General features: G+C 37.4%; 1 protein-coding gene across 4 annotated transcripts in view; it reads left to right on the top strand.

Annotated features, from left to right (window-relative positions):
• Positions 1 to 22,604, top strand: part of NELL2 (neural EGFL like 2) — a 507,676-nt gene that overhangs the window by 167,163 nt on the left and 317,909 nt on the right. For all 4 annotated transcript variants that reach the window (XM_086399811.1, XM_086399808.1, XM_086399809.1 and 1 more), the window contains one exon: positions 11,675 to 11,825. In XM_086399811.1, the coding sequence (XP_086255937.1) occupies positions 11,675 to 11,825 (151 nt within the window). The remainder of the gene's footprint in view (positions 1 to 11,674; positions 11,826 to 22,604) is intronic.

Raw genomic sequence — 22,604 nt, forward strand, 5'->3', positions numbered from 1 at the left:
AGCTTTTCCAAAACAAAAAAAATCCATGAACAAAATGAAAGGCAGTCTACTGAATGGGAGAGGATATTTGCAAACAATATATCTAGTAAGGAGTTGATATCCAAAATATATAAAGGACCCATAAAATTAAAAAAGCAACCCAATTAAAAATAGGCAGAGGACTTCAATTGGCATTTTTTAAAAAATTATTTTAACTGGAGGATATTTACATTTTGAAAGAAGACATCCAGATATACAGAAGGCAGATGGAAAGGTACTCAATATCAGTAATTATCAGAGATGTGCAAACTGAAACCAAAATGAGATGCCACCTCACATTTGCTGATACTTGTTTTAAAGAATGACTCTTCAAGGAGCATCTGAGGAAACTTGGAGAGATGTATTACCTAGGGAACAGGCTAATAAGCTGCTGTAACAGAGACACCTCAAATGTAGTGTTTAATAAAGGAAGAAGTTATTTTTCTCTCACCTTAGCAGGCTAGAGGCAGGCCATTGCTTTCTTGGATGATGGGTATCTTTGCCATGTGAGATTATTCAGGGTCCCACAATACACTTGTCCTCATTGAAGAACTTCACTTACTACTGCAGTATCCTGATTCCAGTCTGAGGGAAAGGAAAGTGGTGAGCAGTCGGTCTCCTTTTTAATATTAAAATCTGGATCATAGCACGTATCACTTCTACTCCTTTTTGCCAGATCGGAGTCACTTGGCCTCTTTAGCTGGAACATAGTTCCTAGCTGAACAGCCATGTGCCCAGATGAAAGTATGGAGTTTAATTGCTAAAAAGAAGACAATTATTGCTAATGGAGGAAAATGAGCAGTCTCTGCACAGTAGATAGTTCACTGTATTGAATTATTCCTGATCTTTGTTGCTGAATGCTCACTTCATAGCAAGTGCTCAATATATATTTATTGAATTAATTAAAGTGAGCCAGAAACTGGAGGCAATACTTAGCAAAGGAAGGAGCACTTAAGGAGAAACCCAAGTCTTGAAATGGGAGAGACCTAAGCTTGGTAAGATTAGATTTAAGGCTCCTGGAAATGAGTAGTGGAGATTAAGGTGAAGTTCAAAGATAACCTTAGACAGTGAGTGAATCTTCTGTGCTTTATCTAGGGATAGAATCCTCACTTAAATAGTGAGTGTAATTTATAAAAACTCATAGGAGCAGGAAAAACTCCAGGAGGATGATAAAATAGGATGGAGGAGGGTATGAGGATGAGTGGGAGTTGGAGTGGTATCCAGTCTGCTAATGAGGAAAGTCCAGTAACCCCTACAGTTCAAAGGCAGGCAGGCATCATTTGATGGATCTAGCATTCTGACACTTTTTAACAGGATTCATCTATTCCTGAGGATTAGCAGAGAAAATTGGCAAGATCCTGTCTGAACATCAGAGCTTCAACCAAACAGATGGGTGTGCAGGACAGAATTTTGAGTTCTAGGCTAGAAAACTGAAGCAGCGGCTCAACTTTGTAGATTGGGCCAACATAGCAGGGCTGGGAAATGATTTATTTTAGAGGCTGTATAAATTCTCAGAGCTATTTTATTATTATTGAATCTCTGAGCAGTAAGACTTAATTCTGAGCTTCACTTTTAGTTTTCTGGCTTAATTATCATAACTGGTTCAGAAATGGAGGGGAGATAGATACGGGGCCTGGGGAACAAGGACAGAGGTAGACTTAAGGGCTGGTGTCTGAGACTCTGGATTGAGAAACTGATTATGCTATGCCCTGTATCCTTTGGTACTTTATAATGCTGTTTTCTTTCTTGCAGTGAAAATAATAATCATAAAAGAGCACAGTTTCAATAGGGTGATAAATCATGATAACTGATATTTTGTTGTCTTGTTATTCTAAAGTAATTTGATTATTGTAATTAAAGAAGGATAAAAGCGGAGCAAATTCCCAAAATTGATGTCTCAGGTCAAATTGGCCTATTAGGTAGAAGATGAAATTGTGTATTTCAGCACTTCAGCTCTGCATAATTGATGGGGAACTGTATACTGCCTCTTTGGCTATTCAGCAATAATTCTGTTAGAATCTGCCTGTGCAATCTGAGGTTGCACCATTTATAAATTTCACATTTTATAGATGTAAAACTATCTTAGCGATCCCTATTCTTTATTCTTGTCAATTAATAGTTCAATTGAATGTTGAGGATACATAATAAAAATCTCATCTTGATCCTATGTTGTTTTTCTTTCTTTTTACATTAATAAATCTACTAAGCCAGCTAAACACTAACATATGTGTGGATAAAAAGATAGCCAGCTTTGTGAATGAACATATTGTTTTTTCTGTCTTATCCTTCTCACGGACTGTATGAATATTTGATGAGGCTTCAAATAAAATAAATGAATGACATATGGTTCACTTAAAAAACTGTTATATATATATATTTCTTTTAAATTTCTAGTTACTCTTTTAATAGAAGAACTTACAAAGAGTAATTATATATGTATTAAAGATATAGCTAGGTACTATATATGAGATATCTTATAATAGAAAAGAGAGGTTACATAATCGATGAATTTATACACGTCACTGTTAAGGTGAGCATTTTGTTAATGTAAGCAACACCTCATTCATCCTAACTGTATCAATATAGGAAGGTGCAGTTGAGCCTCTTCACCTGTTAATGATCAATAGTAAGATCAATAAAAATTCATATTTTCTCCTTTTTTAAAGAAATTCAAACATTTCACTTATTCAAGTTTATAATTACTTTAATCACAGCAAAAGCATGTTTTGTAAATCATGAAAGTCCATGAATTTAAGTTTCCTTATGTATTTAAGACATTGACTAATGATATTAGCTAAGACATTGTATACAGTTTGGGTTCAATTGTATATAATATTTTGGGCTACTTTAAATAAAGATGTAGCAAATTACTAATTCTCAGATCTACTACTTATGTTCAAATGATGTTGTTGAGACTACTATCCATAAGTAATGAGGCAGGATCAACAAAACAGTGCAGCCAGTCTACTGACGTTGTAAATGATGTCATCATTTTAATCATTGACATTGTCATTGTCATCAGTCATCATATTCTCTTCTATTTGCTTAGTATTTCTGTCTATTTGATCTTATTCTTGAGCAGTATTGCAACTGAGAGAAGAGATGATAAAGAGAAATACTGTTTTGGCTAATTTACCTTCTTAATTTTGCTGGTAACAAAACAGCTGCTAATTTCACTGGTGAAGTTCTGAGGGACTGATAAACACTAGCTAAAAGTATTAATATGATTATAAACTCAAGCAGCAGTTTTCATGGAAGCCAGTTTTCAGAAAGTTGCTTGTTTCCATGGAATCAAAACAAACAAAAATAAAGTAACATTAATATCTTCTCTTATTTTAAACTTCAAAGTGTAGGGCTTCCCTCATAGCTCAATCAGTAAAGAATTTGCCTGCAATGCAGGAGACCTGGGTTTGATCCCTGGGTCGGGAAGATCCCCTGGAGAAGGAAATGGCAACCCACTCCAGTATTCTTGCCTGGAGAATCCCATGGACGGAGGACCCTGGCAGGCTATAGTACATGGAGTTGCAAGAGTCAGACACGACTTAGTGACTAAAGAGAGAGAGAGAATATCTTGTCTGATGGCTGTTGTGTATATAATTTTAAGCTTCAAAGTGTAGAGATGTTTTCTTATTTTAACCCCTTTACACCTTGACTACATTTTGTTCTGCTTTAATAAAATTCTGATAATTTGCTTAAAGTCAATCATATAGTTGCTAAATCTAGTAGTAGAATCTGCTATTTGTTTTTGTTTCTTTGACTAGTTAGTGGATGCTTTTGTTTCTGATTTTTTATTATATGTATTTGTGTATGTCTATTTGTGTGTTGGGGCTTGCCAGGTGGTGCTGTGGTAAGGAATCTGCCTGCCAATGCAGGAGATGCAAGAGACTCGAGTTTAATCCCTAGGTCAGGAAGATCCCCTAAAGTAGGAAATGGCAACCCACTCCAGTGTTCTTGCATGGAAAATTCCATGGACAGAGGAACCTGACCACTTACAGTCCATGGAACTGCAAAGTTGGACATGACTGAGCATGCACACAGGTATTCACAACACTAAGCCAACAAATCTTTTTGGTAAATAATATGTGAAGATATGTTTATTTTGCATTGAATCAAATTATAATTATCTGTGGATTTGAAATAAACTTTTGAGATTGTTTTGGATTTAATGAAGGGATGTTTCAAAGTTGACCTCCCAAGAGTGTGTCTTTGTACCCCGAACCCGGCAATGTAAAGAAGCATGTAGATGTCTAAAGGGTGAGGATGTGGCATCCTTAGATGTGTGTTTGCTGATGAAAAAGTTGTGGATTACTCATACATTTTGATCAGTAACTTTTTGAGGAAAATTATCTTTTAAAAAACTTTAAAATTTAGTGCCATTACACCTCAGTTGTTTCAATATTAGCTGAGAGATTGTGTGATATGAGTAGTTTTATAGATCTGCAAATCCTAAATTGAGCCAAAGATCAAGAAAAATGTATTTGTTTATCTTCAGAATAAATTTTTTCATAAACGTTAACTTAAAATGAGGGTTTATCTACTTTGTAGAGTATGTATCAGCCATCATGGCCTGGGTTGGGATCCAGGTTCTGTCAACTGAATTTGGTAGGTTTGTTCCCATGTAATTGCCTAGAGTACTCTACTGGAGAAGGTTGTTGAGAGGACATGACCGCCAGATGACCCAAAAGCCAGATCAGGGCAATCAGAAGCTCCTCACCCTCTCCCATCCTTGAAATGTGCATTCCAGGGTACCCACAGTGGGAGCTCTTTTCAACCATACGGCCACCTTGAAGAAGCAATGTGTTTTTGAGACTCTCTGGGAGTTATATGTGACTGAACCCAGTTTAAGGTTTCTATATAAACTTTTAAGATTCTGGTAGGCAAGTGTGGAGATCTGTTCATCTTGCAACTGCCCAAGACAAGCCTGGTGTCTAAGTTCCTTTGTTTGTTAAACCTGCCACCTACCAATCTGAAGCTGTCTACCTCTTCCTACAGTCTCCCCTTGCCCTCTGTGTATGTGGCCAGTTTTAGATTTCATTCAGGAAGTTCCTGAAGTTTTGAACCAACAAGTTCCTCATGTAGTAAGTTGATAGACATCAGCTCTGATTTTGAGCCTCTAGTGGAGATGAGTGATTTGGTTTCTCTGCACTGCTTTCCTTATCTGTAATTTTTATTACTGTAGAGCTACTAATCCCATTTATTCAAAGTTGCTGTGAGGCTTAAATGAGATTGCTCATGTTGAAAGACTTTGCAAACTGCATATTCTGTGTTAGTCCAGTTTTTATGGCTTTTAAAATTTTTATTTTGCCTTTAAAGTTTTGGACTCTAAAGGCATGGGAATATTGAAGGGAGAGCAAGAGCAATAGACAATAATGATAATAGTTATAACAGCATACGTTTCTAACCTGAATTTAGAAGACAACCTTTCCCAGTTAGAGACTGGGAAAATAGGGTATTTTGATGAGTTTTGGAACATTCTATGTTAACCATTCTATGCCTGAGATAGACTGTTTTTAATGATTGAATCTGCACATTTTATCTGTATTAGTCTGATTATGTGGCAGGAAATCAATTTAGGTTTCTACATACTGCAGATAGGAGAGAGACCTGTCAGGGAACAGAGACTCATTAGATTCATGATGGCAGTAGTAGTGATGCAGTTTAAGTGCAAAAGAAGAAAAGAATTATTAACAGTTGCTTTGTTATTGGGAGATGGACAGATTCCTTCTTTTACTACTAATGCACCAAAATTAGTACTTAAAGAAGCTCCAGTTGGATTCTTTATCAGTAAACATCCATATTTGTGACCACAGATACACTTGCATTCAGCTGCATTTTGATTTAGAAAGAAACCAGTCTCGCTCCATTTCACCCTCACTCTGTTTGTGTGTAGGGGGTTACTCTGCATTCACGTGTGAGCTCATGTCTTCATTCTGGAAGTCCCATGACTAAAAATGAATATTTTGATGTGATTGCTTCTGACATGCTTTATTATTTATTAATAACTACTTGAAAATGCCACTCGTGTTTTTGGTGGGATTTTTATGCACGGCACACAATAAATATGGAAAGCATGGAAACAAAGTTTTGCTTTAAATTCAAGCAGTTCTGCAATTAAAAAGACCTTGTATAGCATGGGCGTGTTGGTAAGTTCTTCTGTGCAGCTTCCTAGTAGTATTTAAAGACCCTTTTCATAGCCTGTTTTTCTCTAAACAGGCAGTTCAAATGATCTTTGTCAGTTCTTCTTTGAAAAGAAATTCAATTCACTTTGACTTTTGTCCATAAAAGAATGATCAGTTCTCTAGAAACAGAGGGTGGTAGGCAGGATTTATTCTAAGAATAATTTCATTGCCAGAAACTTTTTTTTTATCAGACTCTTAAAACAATGCAGTGTTTACATTGCCCAAAACTTTTATGTCAATTTTCATATGTGGAAACTTGTATTTTGTGGAGTGTGAGATACTTAGAATGAAAGTAAGCTCAGAAAGTCACAAGGGTATAATGGCTCTTGGTAGTTTGAGTAGGTACCACAGGCTCACTGCTTGTGAGAGTAATAATAATATGTATCATAATGTGAAAAGCCAACACATGGCGTTGCTACATGCCAAACACAGCTAGTCATCTGATAGCTGGCATTGGAAACTCATTATTCTGAGTTCAGAACCACCACACACATTCTATTTTTTATACGTGGTTCCTAACAGGAGGCCTTGTTGAGGAATTGCTTAATATATCCCTGAATTTAATTGTGAATTCTGAAAATTGAAATGATAACAAAAATAAAGTAGAATTATTCTCACGTGGTGGTTTCTCTGCCTTGATTTTCTGGTGAGGAATAGAGTTGGGTCTTGAAGTAATAATCACGGGAACTAAGAAGTCTCTCTGAACATTATATAATCTTTGAGATGAAAATAAAAGGCAAGATTGCTAACTTTACGAGTTGGGAAACAAATGCAAATGAGGAAAGTGACCTTTCTTAAAATCACTACTAAGCCAGTCACTTAAGAAACTAAAAATGTTATCTTATATAATTACTTTTTTCTACATTATTTTCTGTGTTCACGTTCTTGAATTTACTTTTCTGCTTGTGAGAGGCAGTTGAGCATAGGTTAGGATGCGTTCAGAAGGCAGGGCAATTTAGTGGAAGGAATATGGGACTAAAAATTGTCATCCCCATTACACCTCTAGCATGCTGGGTGCCTTTGGGTGACTCACAGAATTGTTCCTTGGTTTGCTTTTCCCATTGACAACTGTGATAACAGTTGTCCTTGTCAAGCTTTGTGAGAATAAAATGGGATGTGGGTTCAAAGGGGAAAATATATTATTTACACATTTTTGAAAGACAAATGTTGTATGGTATAGATGTGCAGCATTATGTAGTACGTATATAAAGTTAAATATGCTGTCCCTGCTGTTCTACAGATCTAGTGTCTTTATGGTCCATCCTTTTATCCTCCTCTCATTCCTGTGATTCCTATGATTTACTCAGGCATGCCTATCACTTTAGATGCTGTATTCCGATGACCTCTACATTTATACTGCCAACCTTGACCTCTCTCTTGAGATCAGGTTCTGTAGTGCCAGCCTCCTGCTGGACATGTCCCCATGCACGTCTCTGAACACCTCAGAATGACTGTTTCTAAAATTGAAATCCCATCTGGGTACCATTATGCTTGTCCTGCAGTTCCTTTCATTCAGTCTCTCAAGCTGGGAATTTTGGATTCAATTTTTTTCTTTTTTTTTTTACCTTTGGCATGTCTTTTATTGGTGACCAAATTGTTTAGACTTTGCTTTCTAAAGACTTCTTGAATTCAACCCCTGCTAATTTTTCTGAGCTACTCACAGATTTCGGGCTCCCTTCAAGCCCTTGTTAGACTCAGACATAATGGATTCTTGAAAAACATGTTTTTAAGGGGGAACAATAGATGTAAATATCATTAGGGTGAGGTAAGGGGTGGTGGAAGATGCTGTTCTATTGACAGAAAGCTGAAAATTATTCTGCTTCCTATAGGTGCTCTCCCTGTCTCATTCAATAACCCCCCTTCACTGTGTCTTAGGCTTCTGGACTACGAATGCCAGATTCATGCCAGCCCCAGTTTTTAAACCTTTATAACCATGAACTTGGTTAATCAGGATGGAAAAAAAGAATTTCATTTTTCCTGTCAGTAAAGTGTAGATTGAATGGAGCTTCTGCAGGACATGTTCCATGTTGGAGGGTCTGTTCTTGCAAGTCATCCTAATCCTCATAGAGGGAGCAAAACAGGAAGTGTAATGGGCCAAGAGGAGAGCTTGGACAGGTGAGAGAGCTTGTCCTGAACTGTGACCCCATGAATGAATAGGTTTAAGTCTAAGCTGGATAGAGACCTTCTGGGACCCTGCCTACCACCCTGGTAGGATAAAGGATGGTTCTGCCTTGCAGGTCTCCTTAAGCACTTCCTGAATCTCAGTGCAAATAACATCTGGTGTTTACTTGGCCCTTCTTGCATCAGCATTCCTGACAGGCAGTGAAATGACCAGTAAGTAGCTCTATATCACCATTCCTGGTAAATGCCAAAACATGTGAGACTTAACGAAAAGTCAACAATCATGTGAATTATTAGTCTCTCAAGAGTTTTCCCTATGTTCATTTTTTTTTCTTTTTTCAAATAACCTTCCATATGGCTACCAGAGAAATTTTTCCAAAATGAAGATTGAACAGTTTTTACAAAATAATTTCCCTTCAACTACACTTGCCTTCACCATGTTTTCAACCCTGGTGATGTACATTTTTACCAAGGATATTCAAATATAATCCATTTTTATGTCCTTCCTTTCATCATGGGTCAGTCTTCACATGTCATTTCATCTGAAAACAAGACAAACAAAACCCACAAAAATAATACAGCCTCTCCACCCTTCACGAATCTGACCCCAAAAGCAATGGAAAATACCAGAGGTTTTCTTTTGAGTAACAAATGATGACACTTTCTAGAAATCCTCTTTAAGCATCTCTTCTCTAAAGTTCTTCCTTGTCAGGCAGCTGCTATCCTTTTCTCAGTTTCTTTCTCTCATTATTGGAGCTTAACCTCACTGGGCCACGCCTTTGCTTCTATTGGTGGCTCTGATCATCATTTCCACATTCAATGTAGTTCTTCCTCTGTTTCTCTCCTTGGAGTCCCCATCTATCACCCTGTTCAGCAGGACAAAGGATTTTGCTCAAGCTCTACCTTGAACCAACTCAAGCCTGAAAAGGGGAGGGGAGGGGGGAGCATAATAAATATTTATAATTCAATTTTAATTTGCTTCTATCTATAAGTTAGAATGAAGTTTTGGAATTTGTGAATAATTCACTTGTTTGTAAATTGGAGTAGATTAAAAGTTAACACTAGGTAAATTCTTCTCAGAGTCACATCTTATGTGCCTCCTTGAGGCAGCAGAAGGTTTTGGAGCTCAGAGGAATTGGATTGCATCTCTGCAAAGCCTCTCTTCTCCTTCTTGGAGTCTGGGGAGAAAGTATTACACTAACCATGGCTGAAATTGCAGATTATTGTTATGCTTTTTGTTGTGACTGTGGGATAGAACTGAAGAAGTTTCTTTTTGGAAACACGGAAGTTTCTTTGTCCTGAAACTTTGAACCAGTATCCTGAATCTGATTTCCTTGTCCTGGGTTAGGTGCCTGTTCCTGAATCAGTTACTGTGGACAGGAAGAGGTGATGCTGTGATAGATCAGAATCCTTCTAACACAGAGGAAGCTGTGGGTTAGGAGTGAGGTGGGATGGTTTTTCAGTGGTACATAAGAATTATTATTATTTATTTTAATTTTTGCACCCAGAGATTAAATCGTGGATGATGACAAAGACAAGTATCTGTTACACTGGCACACAAAGCCCTGCCTATCCTATCCAACTTTCCTGCCCAGCTCCATTCTGCAGTGGCTGCTGTTTGGTTTTTCAGCCGTATCATGCCCTTTCACACCTCTCTGCTTTTTCATTAGCTATTTCTATGGCTGGAATGGTTTTCCCTCTCTTCTCTACCTGGTGAAGAAGTTGAAAGTGTTAGTCACTCAGTCATGTCTGCCTCTTTGTGACCCCATTGCCTGTAGCCCGCCAGGCTTCTCTGTCCCTGGGATTCTTCAGGAAAGAATCCTGGGGTGGGTAGCCATTCACTTCTCCATGCAATCTTCCCAAGCCAGGGATCAGACCCGGGTCTCCTTCATTGCAGGTGGATTCTTTACCGTCTCCTCCTGACCAAATGCCATTTGTTTTATGAGCTCCTTCCCTCCAACTGATGTTGGCTACTTTTCCCTCTGTGATCCAAGAACACTTTGTATTTACCTGAAAGAACACTTTGTATTTATGCTGAAAATGACAGCATTTCTTTTATTTTATTAGGATTATTTGTCCCCTCTATTTTATGACTATCTTGAGGGCTTCTCCATGTCTGTGCGTTCCCAGTGATGGACACAAGCCAGATGGTTACATTTTATTCCATAAATTTATGGGGCTGGAAAAGTGGGAACGTTAGATTAATCCCGTAATCTCTGTTTCATCAAGGTAGTTATTCTGAACCTGATTTCTGCTACACTGTTCCGAAAGGTATGCTTGGCAATGTGTGGGAGAACTTTGGGTTGTCACAGTGACTAGGATTGGGTGCCACTGGCATTCTCTGGGGGTAGAACCAGGGGTGTAAATGCTCTGCGGTTCGTAGGACAGTCTTCAAGGAAGGATTGTTCTCTCCCAATGCAGGGATCTTCCCCATTGAGAGCTCCTTATCTAGTCTATATGGTCTAGAACATAGAAAAGAGTGGAAGGATTTGATAACAGCAGAAACTGTGTTCTGGGTCCCATCAACCTTTTGCTCACACTTCGAGTAGGAAAACTGTTGTGCTTTGTTGGAAGATGGCTTGAATGATAGGCTTTGTCATGTCCACTAAGTCTGTCCCTGGCTATTTTTCCCATATCCTGTGAGTCTTGAGGTTGGAGCTGCAAGACTAAACCAAAGAGAAGTGCAGGTTAAAAATCTACTCTCCCACTCAAATCTCTTGTCTAGTTGCTCTTTAAACCAGGGGAGAGGGACGTGGGAATTAAGTTCTCTGCATTTCTTTCAAAAATATGGTATGATAATTTGATCTTAACGTTTCATCCAGTGCACAGAAGGCTGAGAGTGACTAATTTCAATGATCTTTTTAAAAATCTATTTATAGCAAGCCTTCTGGCTATAGATATCAATGTGTAAGGTAGCGCATTGATTTAAATCCAGTTTTCTGTCATAAGGTGTCAGAAAAGCTAAATGGCTCTATCATGGTCTCTTAGGTCCTTTTTTCGGAAGGACATCTTTCTGTTCTGTTTTGACACTGATGTGGCCATGGTATCCAGGATATAGGAAGAGTGTGAGCAGAAAACTTGGAAGCTCACTTCTTCAAACAGGCTTTTTTGACAGGCTTCTTTGATTCCTTGTCTCAAAGACATTTTTGAAAAAAGATCCCTGAAATACAAGCTCAGTCATTCATGTGGTTTACTGTCTGTGTTATGTGTAGCAAAAAGTGTTTTTTAAAGAATTTACCAGGAGAGTCTGGAGCTTGATATTTATCAGCAATTACTTGTAATGTTTCTGAAAGATGTTGCCTATAAAGGATAAAGGACCACATTCTAGTCTATTTACTGTTTGTTTCCCTTTTTAGATACTCCCAGAAGTATAAAAGCCTCCACTGCTACAGCTGAACAGTTTTTTCAGAAGCTGAGAAATAAACATGAGTTTACTATTCTGGTGACCCTAAAACAGACCCACTTAAATTCCGGAGTGATCCTTTCCATTCACCATTTGGATCACAGGTATGTGTGACTGCTGGAGTTTCCTGTGTTTTCATTTTATATAGTGAAATTAACACATTAAAGAGAACTAAATAAAAGTGAGATAACAGGGTTGGTTTAAAACAGCAAGAATAATTTTGCTATATTATGCAAAATCACAAACACAGGTAATTGAGATCAGCCTAAAAGCAGAAGGAGCTGCTGTTTTTGGTGTTGCTAAGAGCGTACAGAAGTTACCATTTTATTAAAACCCATTTATTAATCACTAACTTCTTCATGAGATATGCTATTCAATGTTAAAGTCAAGCAAACTTCTTAATTGATAAACAGATAGCCACAAAAATACTGTATTCTATTTCTTTAAGATATTGCTTGGGCTTAGAGTTTAATAGTCTTAAAATTTTAATCATGGACAAATACATTCTTTTTCAACATGTTCTTAGACTGTGATAGTTACAGCTATTCTTGGATGTGTGTTGAATCAAAATGCTATCTGGTATTTCCTAGTTTCTCGCACATGTGAGAAACATGATTTGGGAGCTGGTGGGAGTAGTGAGGAGGAGTGGAGAGGGAGAAGAAAAAATTCATTCATGACACTTAGAATGTACATAAATTGCTGCTAAATAATATCAAGCAAGTTAAAGTGATTCCTTCCTGAAAGAATAGCCAGGGTTCTGACAATGAAATTTCTTTCATGGTTCATATTTGAGTACCCACTTTGTGACTCTTGGGGGACCTTGGGGCAAATTACATAACCTCAGTTTCCTCATCTATAGTACAGGGATAGTAATAATACCTTCTTCATAGATTGTTGTGAGGGTCAAAGAGTTTATATATGTAAAGTGTTTTACATATGTAATGGATTTAATGTGATGTGAGCAGAAACCTCTTTTCCTGGTTTCCCTTATGAGAGATGGGACAGTCTGGGACTTTGCAAATCTTTGCTAAACACTGAAGGCCAAATATATGTGGAGAACAAAATATAGAAAATCGACTCATAGAATAGGGTTTCTGATCACATTCTGCCTAGATTACTCACAGTATTTAAGATCCCATCTAATTTTATCTTTAACCCCAAAGGATTATGGTAACATCTCAAGCCTCTCACTTGGGTTTTTTTCCTCCCAGGTTTTGCCTTGTTTTTCAGAGGAGGATGTCACCCAAACATTCACTGAGTAGTTGACTTAGTAAAAAGGGAGAGTTCCATCTCCCAAGGATTCACTAGGATTTTCCCTCTTGGTGTGTTTCTGTTCCTTGTCTTCAGGTGATTGATATCAGGGGAGTTCCTTGCTTATACCACTGTGACCCTGCCCTTCTCCACTGGGCGTTGGGCAACATGATTCACATACAGCAAAGGATATTGTTCCTTCACAGAGCAGCCTGATTTATTTCTGATTATTTCTGTTTGCTAAGAAAATTTCCCCTGTATTTCAGGCACTATATTTTTCTGCCCTGTGGCTTTTCCCCACTACCCCATTTGTAGATATTGAAAGGATGTGGTAGGGTCCAGCTGCTTGCTGCTCAAAAGCCAATAAACAGGCCAGGTTGGTGGAAAGGAAAGTTTGCTTTATTTCAGATGCCAGCAACTGTAAACGGGGCGGATTCGGATGGCTATCTGTCCAAAAACCAGCTCCTCCCCGCTGGCAACCAGTGGGGCAAGAGCTTTTATAGACAGAAGGGGGCTACGTGCAGAGACAGCACAGCCAGCTCCGACAGTCATCTTCAAATTGGTCATCAGTGGTCTGACCAGTGTCATCTTGGTTGTTTTAGGTGTGGTTAATCTTCAGTTTCAAGGTCCACTTGTTCCCTTTTCTTTGAGACCAATTCTCAAAATCGTGGCAGCTTATGTCCAGGGCACAGTCTTGTCATCATGCAGTTAACTTCTCCGCCTGGTGTTTTGGTATCTGTAAGATAGCTCACTGGATATGCCTCAGAATATTATCTATAGCTCTTGAGAAAGTGCTAGAGGTCCTTGACTTTGCTTAATGACTGCATTATTATTTGGTTTCCTTTGATTGTTTTCTTTTGTTTCCATCTGTTCTCACTTTTCTGATTAAACTTATTCTTTGACTAAAGTTTTCCACAGACAAAAGGCAGGCAGAGGACATGGTGGGGAGAGCAAAGACCGCAGGGTCCTGCTTTGTTTCATAGGGATGTGAAACTCGCCCATCCTTCTTCCAGGTGACACCCTCAAAACCATCCCTTCTAAATGGACAATGTTTTGTTTGGTCCTTGGGTTGAATATATTAACTCTACAAATGCTTGACCAGCATGGATTTCATATTATCTATGTACTTTCTATCTGATGCTTCTTACAACAGTTTCAAATTTTTTTTTTTTAGCACCTTAGACATAGTAAGGGTATATTGATATCCCCAGCCTTTATCAGATAGGTCCTTGAAGGCAGATTGGTGTCAGACAGATCCTTTCTTACTGTTCCTATAAAGTAGACTTGTTAAAATGATATGTAGGGCTTTATATTGACTTATTTCAATTAAAAATAATGTTTACTTTTTTCAAATTAGCATAGCGGTGTATTTTCATTGTAGAAAAATTGGAATACTGGTAAGTATAACAAAGAAATAGGAGAACTCATACAAATCATATCACCCGAAGAAGACTATGTTGAAATTGTCATATTTTAATCCAGAATTGTCTTTGTACAGAGATATGCCGTATTTTGTTTGATCAATTTCTTACTTGTGGGTACTTAACTCATTTCTTTTTTAACTTTAATAAATAGCACCAACGTGAATATATTTATATGAATCGTTGTGCTTAGCTCTCATGCTTTCCAGTTATTCTTGCTAAATTTATTATTAATTATTCATTTATATTATCTATAAATTTGATAACATTTACATAAATAAATACTGCATTTGAGATATAGGATATTTTTTATAATATTAAAATCATCTGTATTGGTAATTCACTTTCTCATTTGTTTAGCAGCAGCAGCAGCAGTAAGCAAATTATTAAAGGCTTATCATGTGCCAGGCAGGGTGCTCAGTGCATTCCATGTGTTAATTCCTGTTATCATCATGTATTAGATAATGGTTCAGAGTATGGACCTGGAGCTGGACTGTGTGCATTCCAGTCATAGCTCTAAGACTGACTGGCTTTGTGACTCATGTAAATTTCATACCTCTTCTGAACCTCAGGTTCCTCATCTGTAAATTCATATAAAGTACTTGATAATCCTAGAGAAAAAATTCCACAGAAGTCGATCTTATGGCAAAGTCATTATTCTCATTATCATTTTACAGATAGGAAAAATAAGCATTAGAGATTAAGTTGTCACCGTATAAAGATACCAAATAGTTATTGCCTATATTCCCCACACTGTGCATTGCATACTCATGACTCATTTATTTTATAACTGGAAGTTTGTACCTCTGAGTCTCCCTCACTTATTTATCTCCTCCCCTCAAACCCTCTCTACTCTGACCACCACCTGTTTGTATCTATAACTCTGTTTTGTTATGTTGATTGTTTTAGGTTTTACATTCCATATATGAGTGAAATCATGCAGCATTTGTCTTTCTCTGACTTATTTCACAGTTGGCATCATTCCGATTCTTGAGTCCAGAATTTTTAACCTGTCCACTGTGATAGCTCCTGACCTCATGTTACCCTCCCAAACCTTGTGCTTTGTTGTGTTTTTTTTTCCCTATTATTATTGCTGACATTATCTTTCTTTCCTTAAGTCTTATTCACACTGGTCTCTTTAGTTTCATCATTTCCTGAATGCTTGTTTATTCTCTGCTGATTTTTACAAAAGATTAAAGTGGTATATAGAGAGATATCTATCTGGGCTTCCCTGGTGGCTCAAACGGTAAAGAATCTTCCTGCAATGTGGGACACCCAGGTTCGATCCCCTGGAGAAGGGAATGGCTACCCACTCTAGTATTGTTGCTGGAGAACTCCATTAACAGAGGAGACTGGCAGGCTATAGTCCATGGGGTGGCAAAGAGTTGGGCACAACTGAACAACTAACACTTTCACTTTTACTTTCATAGAGATATGTACAGGACAATAAGATAAAAATAAAATGAAATATACAAATTAGGGCAAAGAAAAAATAGACACCCAGTTGGGTGATTAAGGAAATGCAACTATTCTTAATTTTGAGGGCAGAGACGTATTTCTCCTATGACCTATTTTTATTTTTTTTAGTTACTCAGCTCTTTTATTTTCATTTAACTTTTGAAGCCTCCTGTGACCTTTTATGGGAAAATGTATTGAGTGCCTTTAAAGGATCAAGTTCAGAAGACCTTGTGTCAACTGGTTGCATTACCACACAGTGCGCTTCAGAAAAATCAAGTCTATAACAATGCCAGTAACATGCATCTATGTTGAGGGTGTTTGAAGCAATACTGCCTGCAAGGCCTTAGACAGTGTGCACGAAACTTCTGTGCAACCAAGTTTTACTGCTCAAGATGACAATAGCACCTCCTGTATGAAATCCTGATAAAATACCTTGTCTTCCAGGCAATAGTCCACATAGATTGCTTTTTCAAATGTCTTGAAAATATTAAATTCAAGTTAGACTTCTCTGATATATCCCAAGTTAGAGTTATTCTTTGTTGACAGTTAAGTGAGACTTAGTATTGAGCTTCAGCAGCAATTGAGTTGGAGGAAATACTGGCATTTTTTTTTACAAAAATTGAGGAGCCAACAAGGACATGCCCGAACAGAAGGTACCTATGTTTGGCTATGGTAACTGAAGTAGGTGATTCCCAAGGCCAGGGCCAGGCTTTTCCTGGGGAAGTAGCACAAGTTCCACTCTCAAGTACTGATGGATGAATCCTCTAGAATGTGGAAGTTTTAATTATGCTGCAAATTTGAAATGTTACATGTAATACTTATAGTGAATTTTACAAATTAGGAAAAATCACAAAGAAGGAAGCAAAAATCATCAGTAATTTTACTCTACTGGGGATCAGATCAGATCAGATCAGTTTTTACTAATACTTTCAGTTATACATGTCTATTTAAAATGAATAGATATACTATTTAAAATAGTATAGCCCTAGAGAAGGAAATGGCAACCCACTCCAGTACTCTTGCCTAGAAAATTCCATGGATGGAGGATCCTGGTGGGCTACAGTCCATGGGGTCACAAAGAGTCGGACATGACTGAGTGACTTCATGACTTCACAACTATTTAAAAAAGTGAATCACACTGGACATAATATTTTATAGCTTTTTAAAATTTAGCAAAGTATTTTGAGGATTATCCCATGTGAATAAACATTTGTTTATAATCTATTTGTTAAAGACCAAAGAGTATTCCATTGCCGGATGTAAAGGAGGAGTGCAGGAGGAAAAGATTGGGAGTTTGGGATTAGCAGATGCGAACTGTTACATATGCAATGGGTAAACAATGGCCTGATATACAGCACAGGGAACTATATTCAATATATTGTGATAACGTAATGAAAAAGAATATGTATGTGTAACTGAATCACTTTGCTGTACAGCAGAAATGAACACAGCATTGTAAATCAAGTATACTCCAATAAAATAAAAAAAAGCCAAACGAAGTATCTCCAGAGTGTTAAATTTTAATCAGTAGAACTATCTGAGGTAGCCACTAAGATGACTAGTTTGCAAAACATATCCTGGATAAGTGAATACATTTATGTGCTTCATGGGATGGTCAGCTGTAAACTAGTTAAATGTTGAAGAATGGCCATCAGAATAAACAAGAGATCTGTTATCCTTTACCTGGAAGTGATTAGATGTGGGTCCAGCTCTCCATCACATCTGTCTTAGTTCACAGAAGAGCTCTTCCTGCTTATTTCCTAGTTGCTTTTGGGGATGGTTGTGGTGAGGTGGTAGCACTCCGCTGACTTTGAGTTCTTGACTGCTTGGTAGAAAGCAAGAACTTGAATGATTCCCTATTAATAAGGCTCTGTGAGTTCAACCACATAGTGCCTGCTATGGAATAAACCCTAAATAAACATTAATGTTACTACTAGAGATGAGATGCTGCTGCTTCCCTGATCCTCATGTCAGTGCCTGGCTTCACTTTCATTTCCATGCGATTGATGATAGTGAGTTCCAAGATATCTGGCTATTTGCGGCTTGCTCTGATGCCAGATGCAGTAAGGAGAATCAGAGAGAAATAGAGGCTGTGGGTTATGTCAGCTCCAGCACTGGCAGAGATGAAGAAAAGCGGCATCATTCAGCAGGAGTATAAATGCCGGGCACAGAGGCCTGTCTGCTCATCATCTATGTGTCATTCCCTTTCTTTCTGCTCATCCAAAGCGTGTTCACACTCCAGAACTTCACGCAGTGCTCCATGAAGCTTTTACTGACCTTCCCAGTCTACATTCATCACTTCCTCCATGAACCTCCAATGCCTTTTTGAAATTTGGACCACTCCTTTTGCCATTCTAACATATAACATCTTACCTTGTTTCAATGTTTCACATATATACATATGTATTATTTATGTATGAGACACTAGAAATATCATTTACTGCCTTTGATCACAATCATAGCAATTATTTATTGAAGATTTAAAAAGTTAAAATTTTAAAAAATTGGTAACACATTCTGTGGTTCAAAATTGAAAAGACACCATAGGATATAGAGAAAAAAGGCTACCTCCATCCATGTCCATGGGTAATTGATTTCTGTCCCTGGGGCCAACCACTATTATCCTTAAAAGACATTTTGAAAATAAGAAAAACATAAACAGGAAAATATCTCTCAGCCCATCAGTGGTGTGCTAGAGTGGGCTGGTACTGGCTGACAGGAGTTGAAACTTTGTGAGCTGACTGACATTACTGCTGTAGCTTGAAGAAGGCTATGGACATCAGCAAGTGCTACAGAGCAGAGCTTTTTAAAAAATATGCATTTTTATTGATTATTCTTTTTTTAATGAGTCCACTTTTTTATATTTTCTATCTTCCCTAAAGAAATGGATAAATGAACCAGTATCTCAGAATTATTTCTCTAGAGAACAGAGAGCCAAACGTTAAACATTTGCCAGTGTCACTGTGTGTAGTTCTGGCATCTAGAGACAACCACAACAACTCTCCAGGATGTAGCTTTCTAATCCTTTTCCCAGGTGTACTTATGCATTTGTGTGAAATTGTATGTAGCTGACAACATTGTTTTATTAGATTTTTTTTTTCCCTTTGTTGTGGAGGATTACACATAAAGTTTGCATACTCCGTTTCGCCTGCCATGCTGTCATGCAAAGTTAGATGCTAAATAAATATTTGGTGGATGAAGAAATGAGTGAAAGATCAAGAGAAAGATCATCATGACTGGACCAGGAATCGTAAATGACATGAGGAAGTTTTCTCCAGGCTAGGGCAAATGATCTGGAGAATGTTCAAATTGCCCTATTGATGCAGGGTGCCTAATCTGTCCTGAAATGTCATTAGCTCTAAGCATGAGGATTTCACTAACTGGCAGGTCCTGCCTCCAAATGACAAGTTCTTAGCGAATAACGACACCTATAATGAGCTACATGGCAACATCTTAGCCACAGTGTAAAAACTGGAAACCTAATCACACAACTTTGTTGGTTTGGACATAGGAGACTAATGGATGTGCTCTGGGTTCGGGGGTGTCTGAAGTGAGCTAAAAGCAGGATGGAAGTGGAAAAGGCAGGCATCACAGTATCTTGGGATTGAAAGTGGGCTTAAGTCACATCTTGGTATTGAAACACAGCTTGAAACAAAGTGGCATCATTATGAAGCTGCTAGGAACCTTGTCAGGGCTTCCCTAGTGGCTCAGATGGTAAAGAATCTTCTTGTAATGCGGGAGACCCAGGTTCAATGCCTGGGTTGTGAAGGTCTGCTGGAGTAGGGAATGGCTACCCACTCCAGTATTCTTGGAGCTTCCCCGGTGGCTCAGACGGTAAAGAATCTTCCTGCAACATGGAAGACCCGGGCTTGATTCCTGGGTTGGAAGAAAGGAATGGCTACCCCACTTTTGCTCATTAGCAGTACCCTGGTGCACTGTGTGTAGGATCTTATTTGGTCTCCCAACCTGAGATGCAGGTTTCAAATGATGTTTTCAAGTAGGAGCTGCTATTAAAAACTGGACCACAAATGTCATGTGAATACAGTGTAAAAAGGCTGTTGGCTCTTCTGTCATGTCTGTATATGTTTAACCAACAATAGTTTTACCTAAAAAAAACAGACAGTAACATACGGTACTTTATGTCTGAAAGAATTAAGACCCTTAGGCAGATCAAAGGAGTTTTCTCATCATTACAGTTTTCTGACTATTGTGTTTTGAAAGGAATAAAAAAAGACTATAGAGAAATAATTCTATGATGTTAGTTCACTTACTTATGTATACCAGAAACATAGAAGAGAAATATGAAAACAGTAAATACTCATTGAAAAGTGAAAGTATATTTGTAAGTAAAAATGCATAATAAAATTTCCCCAAATTCCAAAAGGACTGTTTTGTTTTTCCATTTTACAAAACTACAGTTTCTTCAGAATAAGTAAAATCCTTTTGTTGTCCTTTGGTGCTGATTTGGTACAGTCCCCTAGATTATATTCTGTGATTTATAATACTTCTCTTAAGATAGTCTTGGGATTTATATATATAAATTGATTTTCATGAGATTAATATTAGAAAATTTCCTGATATGCAGATATTATCTATGCTTCTAACTTTGAATGTTTTGCAAATAGGATACATGGAAATAATTTACGGCAGTAGGTGTGCAACTATATACAGAACTGTCTTGCAGTTTGACATGGTCTTCTATATTAATAAAGTTAAGGTGAAATAAATGAGATTTTTTTCAACTCTCTTAGTAGTAATTATTGTACATTTTGAATGAGTAAGAATGTTTTTATGTATGAGGCTGATAAAATATGTCTTAATATTTGTGAGTGTTTGTCATGTATTAAGCCATTTCTTACTTGATATTACTCAGTAAAAATTAAATTTACTGGCAATATTTGCTTGGCTTAATGGTTCTGAACTAAAAGATGACTGTTTATTTTGGATAAAATTACCAGACTGATGTTATAGTTACTATACTCTTTATTTTTTGGTTGCACTTTACTTAATAAATAACATTAAACATAATAGGATTTATAAATTAAAATTTCAAACCCAAATTCTACATAATTAAAAAAAACTGCCCTTATATTGTGTTCTCTTTAAGTGTGTTTCAACATTATTATTTATCTCTAACAAAATTGCATCTTTAATTATTAGGAAAGTTGCAATATATATTCTAATGTGGTTAAACCTACATATACCATTCATTATAAGGCAGGGTGAGTTGCTCATCAAAGAAACTCAGTTGAAGTTAAGACTCAGCAAGCAAATGAGATTTCTCTTATTACTTATATGTACCAAATTTTTATATAGGTTAAGTGATAGAATATAGAGAGCTAATATAATATAATAAGCTAGTATAATATAGTTAATTATAGAGAGGTTATTTCATGGAGCACAGATCTCTTTCTCATGCTGAAGAAGCAAGGCATTCTTCTGGTCAGCATTCCATTCTTTCTTCAGAGCCAATGAGTGAATCCATTGGCTGCTGCTGCTGCAACTAACCATGGACTAAGCAGCCATACTCACAGCCACACATCACATGTGTGGGCTATTCACTTCCCTAGACAGAGATGAAGAGGGCCGGGGTATTTCTAGGTTCCTTCTTGTTTTGACCATATCCAGTTATCAGGCCTCAAATAGCTTGGGCCATTATGAGACCCTTCTGCGGCATCCATCTTGTACCTTGTTCACTCGGCATGATAGAATACCAGTCCCTTGGCTGTATTGGCCCATGTATCTACTAAAATACAGTTTGCTACTAATTATTTTAAGGTATTTTTCTTACACTAAAAATACTTCTAATAATTAAATTTTTAAAAATATGATTCTTCACTTGGGAATGGAAACTTTCAGAATGTTATTTTAATTCTTTTTTTTCCTTTAATAAGCCCTTGAGATTTTATTATTTTCACTTTCATCATTTTTGATGATGCTGACATGTTTAAATTTTAGGGGGAAGCAGCTCTCCCAGATTGCCTTCAAGTAATAAGTTTATGACTAAATGATTTACCTACTGTGTTTCATATAGAATCTTTATGAAATGATATTGAAATGAATGAAGGTTTTTTTTTTTTCAGTTATTACCCCAGAATTTGTCTAGGATGAATTCTAAGAAATGCAATTTGTTGGGTAACTGGTTATAATAGATTTTTCCTGTATGTTAGATAATATTTTTTTTTTCTTTTTAGATACGCAGTGTCTGTGTGTGCATGCTCAATTGTGCCTGACTCTTTGTGACCCCATGGACTGTAGCCTGCCAGGCTCCTCTGTTCATGGAATTCTATAGGCAAGAATACTGGAGTAGGTTGCTGTGCCCTTCTTCAGGGGATCTTCCAGACCCAGGGATTGAACCTGGGTCTCCTGCACTGCAGGCATATTCTTTATCATCGAGAGCCACTAGGGACTAAACTATCAAAATAAGAAAGTGATGAGTTAGAATGGACTGTGACTATAACCAACTACTATGGCTATTTCAATCAATGCAAAAAAAAAAAATAGAGGAAAACAACAGAATGGGAAAGACTAGAGATCTCTTCAAGAAAATTAGAGATACCAAGGGAACATTTCATGCAAAGATGGGCTCAATAAAGGACAGAAATGGTATGGACCTAACAGAAGCAGAAGATATTAAGAAGAGGTGGCAAGAATACACAGAAGAACTGTACAAAAAGATCTTCATGACCCAGATAATCATGATGGTGTGATCACTCACCTAGAGCCAGACATCCTGGAATTTGAAGTCAAGTG

The sequence above is a fragment of the Bos grunniens genome, chromosome 5, assembly GCF_055505025.1.
Source record: "Bos grunniens cultivar Pamir isolate PY7600 chromosome 5, Bosgru_T2T1.0, whole genome shotgun sequence".
NCBI lineage: Eukaryota > Metazoa > Chordata > Mammalia > Artiodactyla > Bovidae > Bos > Bos grunniens.